This window comes from Malaya genurostris, chromosome 1 (genome assembly GCF_030247185.1).
Source record: "Malaya genurostris strain Urasoe2022 chromosome 1, Malgen_1.1, whole genome shotgun sequence".
NCBI lineage: Eukaryota > Metazoa > Arthropoda > Insecta > Diptera > Culicidae > Malaya > Malaya genurostris.
The window spans coordinates 117,944,969-117,952,188 of record NC_080570.1 but is presented as its reverse complement, the minus strand read 5'-3'; the positions used below and the strand labels follow the sequence as shown (position 1 = coordinate 117,952,188).

Genomic DNA, 7,220 nt, shown 5'->3' with positions numbered 1-7,220 from the left:
CTTCCTGTGCCGCTTTCTCCTTAATGCCGGAGAAATTCAGTGCACTGTCACCGTGGACGGTGGCGGAAGCAACCGTCGATAGTGCCGAAACCGGTACTTTCGCCGGAGTTGTCGTTTTCAACATGCTATTTGCGACACCACCCGTTGTGACCAACCGTTTGCCAGCGGCTTCCGGTGGCAATTTTCTGATCGTGGCCATCGCCAAAGGTCTAGCCGGTTCCGGTGCCACGCGGGCGACAATTTTACCGTTCAGTGGTTCAACCTTTGCCGAAAGCAGCACCTTCGGAACGACTTTCTTCTTGCGCTTTTTCGGTCGCATTATCCGTCGTTCCGGTGTGGGAACACCCGACGGTTCCTCGGTGGTAGAGAGATGTTTCTTGTTGACAATCAACCCGTTGTTGATGACGTTCGATACGACAAGTTTGGCTTCCGATCCGCCGCAAAAAAGGCCATTGCTAGTGTTGGAGGTAGTTTTCTTTTTTAGTGGAGATGCGTCGGCTTCCGCTGAACGGAAGATGCCAGAATTGCCGTAGCGACAGTCGGAAGGCGAAAGCGGTCGCTTGATGCCCTTTTCAATGCAGTACAGTGTCTTGGATGGTGGATCCGGTGGTATTCCATTGGCAACCGGTGGTTCAACGAACACCGGTTCTACACAGGAGGAGGGTTGGTTCGGTTTGGTTACGATTGGGCATTGGATTTGTGGTGTCGGTGCCGGTGCCGGTCGTTCGATTTCTTGTGACGGAACGAAACTGCCGGCCAGTTCGCAGAATGTTCCGGATTCGTTGGAAATGTAGATTTCATTGTTGGGTGTAACTTTCAGCTGAAACTTGGACACAATCGGAACGGGCGATGTTTGATGATGTGACTGTGACGGGGTGGTCTCATGTTGTAGATGTGGCTGCTGCTGCTGCTGTTGCTGCACCGTGGGCTGGACCGGCTGAATGAACGGACAGTGCTTCGGAGTTTCCAGCAGCGGAGCGGGTTCCGGTATCGGTGAAGGTGTTTTCAGTAGTGCCCTTGAGTTGACGGTTGTGACGGACGAATCGAGCGGCACCGGCCCCGGAAGGTGATTATTCTCCAGCGTCGGTATCGAGTTCGAATCAAATCCAAACAAACTGTTGGAAAAGTGGAACCCATTGAGGTTGGTGGAGTGGTCAAAGTCCTAAAAATAGAAAAACAAAATAACTTTCAGATCTTTTTTTCCTAGCCAACATCAATCGAACATTTCCGAACCCCTCGGTTACTATCAGCAGGCGTGTGTAAAATAATCATTTTCTTTGCATGGAGGGAGGGGAAGTCGTTTTTCGACAGCCGAATGAACAGCTAATATTGGTTAAGCAAGAAAAAAAAACACTTCATCTCAAAGTACGGACGCATCCGGCACATTTCTGTCAACAGATGACATCATTGCAAAATCTGTTATGTTTGGTGTTTGAAAACCAACATTTTCATTTTTTCTTAAATCGCACTCATTCAACCAAAACCAACATCCTACATACAACAGTGTCGATTCGTTCATTCGTAGCAGCAAAGGTTGTGATGGATTCATGCGCCCCGTTATGAAAAAAGGCAAACGAACGAACGATGAACCAGAATTCACCCGATAGCGAGTACACAAACCACAGGCGTGTTCATTCGTATCTCGTCAAGACAGTGTTGACATCTTTACCGAATAAATCGGACCGTATCTTTACGTCCACAGAAATGGTATTTCGAGGATAAATTATTGTTTCGTGTCATTTTCTCTCATTGTTTAGAGAACGAAAAATTGATCGATCAAAAAGAAAAAATTGTTTCCATTTAAGCCCTTCGTCCAAGTACCATGCGCGCGGGTGGTTTTAGGAAATTTTCGATAGAAAATTTGAAAAATTTGCCTAAACCAAAAACAGACAGCCCGTAAAAAAATAAACCATTGATTGTACAGCATAAGCAATTGATTCACAATTAGATATATGGGTTACAATACATTTTATTGTATCTTGACAAGATTTTTTTCATTTCCAACGATTCAATATATTGTTTCTACGATTCTACAATTGAATTTATTGTACACGTGCTGTTTCAAACAATATGCAAACTGTACATTTTATTGTTTTCCAAGAAAACATATACGAAAAAACTTTATGATTTGAATTGTTACGATACTTAACGACCTATACATTCTATTGTAAAAAGCATTTTCACAATTAATTGAATAGTGTATAACAATACATTAAAATATTTTTCATCGGTCAAAGCATAGTTGTGGCAGGTTTTGTAACAGCAAATCGTATTGTTTTTTTACAATATTTTTTATTCGGGAGGCCTTTGAAAAACTTTTGTCTCTCTGCAGGGCGAAAATGGTTGGAAAATTCGGAGGATTTTCCTAGTGTTATCTAAAATAGTTCTCGAAAATGAGTGTTTTTGTAATCTTTTACGGATATTTAGTGATCTTTCACAGATTTTTGTTCAAATAAACCTTAAGCTGGCTTCTTCAATGAATTGAAGAAAATCCGCATCGTTGCAAAATAATTTGTATTTCATTTAGTACTTCCAAATCATCAAAATACAACGAAATCGGTTATATGAAATTCGTTGATTTCCCATGAAAAGCGTGAAAAGCTTTCCCAAAAATGTGTTCGAATGTAATTCTTGTAGCCAGCATAAGGTTTATTTGAAAAAAGGCGGGTGGGTAATGTCAGAGACATAACTGGATGTCGTGAATACGAAAACAACTGACATGTTCCTTAACACTTCCGAATATCAATTAGTTGATCAATTGTATAAATTATGCACGCATTCCCTATTTCCACATTCTTCGCAAAAACAAAGAAGGCTTCACTTGATCTCGATTACTGTGAATTTCACACAACGAAATCTAACAAATCTAACCAAACTGTTCTTGATTTGAACTAAACTGAGGATAATTACCTTCGATTCGCGAAAACCAAATCCTAATAGTACTTTAGAAAACTTTTAGAACCATTAGAACGGCTGATTTTGTGTGATGCTCTCCACCGTTGTTTTTTCACCAATGCTAATCACTGGCAGCTGTAACGTAACCGTTCTTGTCGAAAGTGAAACCAGCTGTGCAGACGACACAAAACATATCTGCTCGCAGTAGCGATAGAATCCAAACTGGTTCAATTTTTGTTAAGAGGTTTCTTTTTATGTGATTTCGTTTGTAGCTTTTCCACTAATGGGTCCTAATGGCTATAAAATTCGGCTATTTTAATGTCGATTATTTCATTTCGGATTTGCATTTCATTGAAAGAAACTATCAGGGTGCTGTACGGGATTCATTCCTGCCTTTCAGAAGGACCAAATTGTGGAACTCACCACGATATTAAACACTGTTCGGAACATTTTCCTCGAACGATTTGTTGTACAGCAGCAGATATTTTGTTCTCTTCCTCAGAACGCGTTCTGATTGGCTGTTGTTGACATGGGTCAAATGAGACAGGTTTTTCAAAAGAGTACAATAGAAATACTTCAATGCTTTTGCTATACATGTTCAAGTTGAAAAATTTCGATTCTAATGGTAGTTAGATTATATAAATCCTTTCACAGATCACTGAGCTATGAGCTTTAAAAATACGAGCAAGGCAAACGCGCCTTATGAATTATCCTCTTTGATACTCGTTTATACCAAACATTTAAGAAAAGTTTAATTTTGGATTATTTGAGATTATGTCACGAAACTGAACATTTTATCATAAAATTGTGATCATATTTCCGATGGCATGTAGCAAAAATTATGTTGATACAACAGGAGATATTCACGATCAAAAACTTATCAGTCACTCAGAGGGTAAATTTTGAAAAGGCACCTCATAGTAAAGTAAGTCGTATTCACAACAAAAAAATGTTGAAATCGGATGAACCGTTTGTTTTATAGCATGTTTAAAAAAAGTTACATGGCGGACCCTGTATTTGCAACCTTTATCAGTGTATCAACCTTTATCAGTGTTCTGTTGGAAGAAAGATGCGGTGCTGTCTTAAGTTACCATTATTTTATTAGATTAATTCAGCTAATTTAGTTACTAACAGCTAGGTAGCAACTTGAAGAGCCATGATTTAATAAAGAATTTGGATTTTTTTAAAATACATTTCTAAATTTTCAGCTACGTCTAATTTCCATGGGTTGGAAATTTGCCTGAAAATATTTTATATCATCGATAAATAAATGTTACGTTTCATTTGAATTTTTTAAATTCATTGAAGGCTTTCGCTATTTCTGCGATGTGCTCTTTGAACCGAATTTCCAGTGTCCTCTTCGTTTGTCCAATATATTTTTCCCGCAATAAAAATATAAAATTTTGATATATTCCGGATTTCTCAAACTATCTATATGATCTTTTGTAGATCCTAGTACAGTTTTTAATTGATACTTCTTACTATTTAAAACCGAATCCAAACAAAACTTTATCAGTTTGACTTTGAACGGAAGTGCAATATCTGGGTTGAAACATTCCCCTCAAATTTTCTGTTGGTTTGGATAATGTCGAAAGTGTTTGCTTTTTCAACAGTATTAATTTTGATGTGGAACACATCTATGTTTTCTATACAGAACTACAAATTAGAAATTCAAAGTTAAATTCAAGTAGAAATGTGGTCAGTTTTTGAACACTTACAGCTCAGTCAGTTTACTTTCAATCAGTAATGTTATTTCACCAATTCATTGGAAATATTTCCACGATCAATACGTGAATGTTTTTAGACATGTATTTTCAATTATCAGCCCTATTCTGTATTTCGATCGAATCGGATTGTTTCGGATTGTTTCGATCGAATCCGAAATTTGGCATTCTGTAGCTCGATCGATTCGAGTTTTCCATACAAAAGCATGGAAATGTAAATTAATAGCTATCATTGTCCTGCGAGTTCGGATGAAATACCATGTTATGTCGTTCACAACTGCCCCAGGGTAAATTTGACTGCCTAAGATTAATATCTAATGTATATAATATGAACTCGATTAATAAAGAGAAAAAGTTTATCGCTTTAACTGAATCTGCGTGCATACAAAACTTGGAGAAAAGAAGCTTACATATCGAAATCCGTATAGCAAGTATGTACCAAGATATAATTGCATACATTTGGGATATTGATGTAATTTCGTCGGCTACAAAACAAATACAAATCTAGACAGAGTCTATATTCAGGGTTCGCGAGTTCGGTGAAGGTTCCTAATCAAAATCAATCTGAGTAGACTTTCGTGCAATTCCGGATTCAAAAGTGTGACGATTAATTGAACTGTTTGATTGAAAATGTCGATCGTTAGAAATTTTGGTTATCTTGTTCCACATAAATGACTCGAGCATCCCCATGGGGCTGATTCTTGTAGTTTTTTTATTGAAAAAATTGATCGCTCTGAAAGAATAACTAAGAAAGATGAACTATAACCTTTTTCTGTTTAACAAAGGAATTTAATTTTTTTATGAAGGTTGTTAATAGTTTCCAAAAAACTTGAAAAACTATCACGTTTGATGATGCAGAAAATATCATCAACGTATTTCCATCAGCGATTAGGTAGGTTGTTTTTCTAGTCATTCCTCAAGATTTTCCATGAACAATTCGCATAAAAAAGGGGACAGAGTTCATAAGGTACCTTGCAATTGAACTCCCCTCTAATTTTGAAGTAGTTTACATCCATGCAAAGGTGAGTCACTTTGCTTTTCTATAAACTGTTTGCCATGTTGTTGAAGTAACCAATCTTCCAATCTAATCTAAGGATATTCCTCTTTTAAAAAATGCCTAATCCCTTGCTGCAAAAGTAAAAATGGAAAATTCTATCTTTAAAAACATTTGTGAAAAAATTCTAAATGTGAAAAAAATCTAAATTGTGAACTCGAAAATCAATCAATTAGGTTTTTTATCGTGACGACACAAATGAACAAGTATTCATCCTTGACAGTTCAGCGGTACTGTTTACAAACAAGCTTAAACAAAAATCGAAGAGCACATCTAAAACAATCATCTTTACACTTTGCAACTAGTCACTTTTATTTAATAAATATTAAAAACGAACCGTATTAAATCGTGAACAAATGTTTTAAAACTTTATTTAGGCGATACGGACCGTGAATGGTCTGATCCAATTTGTCAATAAACAAACAAAAGAAACTTCTGTTTACAAACAGTACTGCTGAACTGTCAAAATGTGTTCATCCGTTTGAGGTTAGCAGTGACGGTAAAAAACCTAATAGGTTCATTATTCATCCAGCGGTAAAAAACAAAAACCTACTACCAAACCGGCAGCACTGTCACGCACTCGAGAATTGAATCAACATCTATCGCTGGCTGGCTGACTCGCCATCAGCCACTGGAGAAATGAACTCCCCCGTTCCCTCCCGAGAATGGACAGAGGAGAAAAACAGAAATAAACTGTATCGAGGTCGAATCAAGAGCAAAGAGGGGGGCAACGCACACGGCAGGAAGCAACGATGTTTGGGGCAAAGAGCATATCACACAATATACCTGCTATAGGTTCGGGAAGGAAAAATGCTTACCAGCAGCTCCTGGAAGGAGGTGAAGAAACTCATTTTCCTGTTCCGCCGTTCCTGAATATTCCGTTACTGCTGGGCACTAACTGGACGGTTCCGGAAGGGTACTTCGCAGCGGAGTAAAAGAAATCCCCTACTTGGGCACGGTCCGCTACTTCGCCACCGAATACCACTGAAATTCCACACCTGCTCTGGTTTGGGCCGTGTGCTTCTACGAATCCGTCACCATCATTGTCACTGCGTGATTTCACTTTTTAAGATGTTCCGGTGGCTTTTTCCGCAGATTTTACACACTCGTCGGGATGAAATTGGTCAAAGTTTCAGCTATTTGGTTCGATGCAAAATAATGCACTTGGACAAGCACTAATTACTTTCTCTCTTCACTCCGCAGTAATCCGAATAGTGTATACGCGAAATAATGCACATAAGTAAACGCAACGACGACGACGATGAAGCAAAACTCTTCATTTGACAGTCACAGTCACCGACCGAGGTTAGGGAAAATGTAAACGAAATCGAAAGGATTCTTGACAGCAATGTTTTTGACGTTCGAAGCATTTCTCACAAACCGAGATGCCAGATTTCATGCTGAATATTGATTTCATGTACCTTTCATAAATTCAGCTCCATTTGGTAGCATTGTCGAGTCAAGTTTCGTAATGAAAAAATCAACATTCGAATTGAAAATATTTTTAAAATTGTGCAGGTATTTGTCGATCATTTTGTTTCATTGAT

The 7,220-nt window shown here is 38.2% G+C and overlaps 1 protein-coding gene across 1 annotated transcript in view; it reads right to left on the bottom strand.

The window, feature by feature from the left end:
• The window catches only part of LOC131425579 (uncharacterized), a 9,483-nt gene extending 2,495 nt beyond the window's left edge, over positions 1-6,988 (bottom strand). The window contains exons 1-2 of the mRNA XM_058587577.1: positions 6,492-6,988; positions 3-1,162 (exon numbers count right to left, since the gene is read on the bottom strand). Coding sequence (XP_058443560.1) covers positions 3-1,162; positions 6,492-6,524 — 1,193 coding nt within the window. The 5' untranslated portion in view covers positions 6,525-6,988. The remainder of the gene's footprint in view (positions 1-2; positions 1,163-6,491) is intronic.
• Between the last annotated feature and the right edge of the window lie 232 nt (positions 6,989-7,220).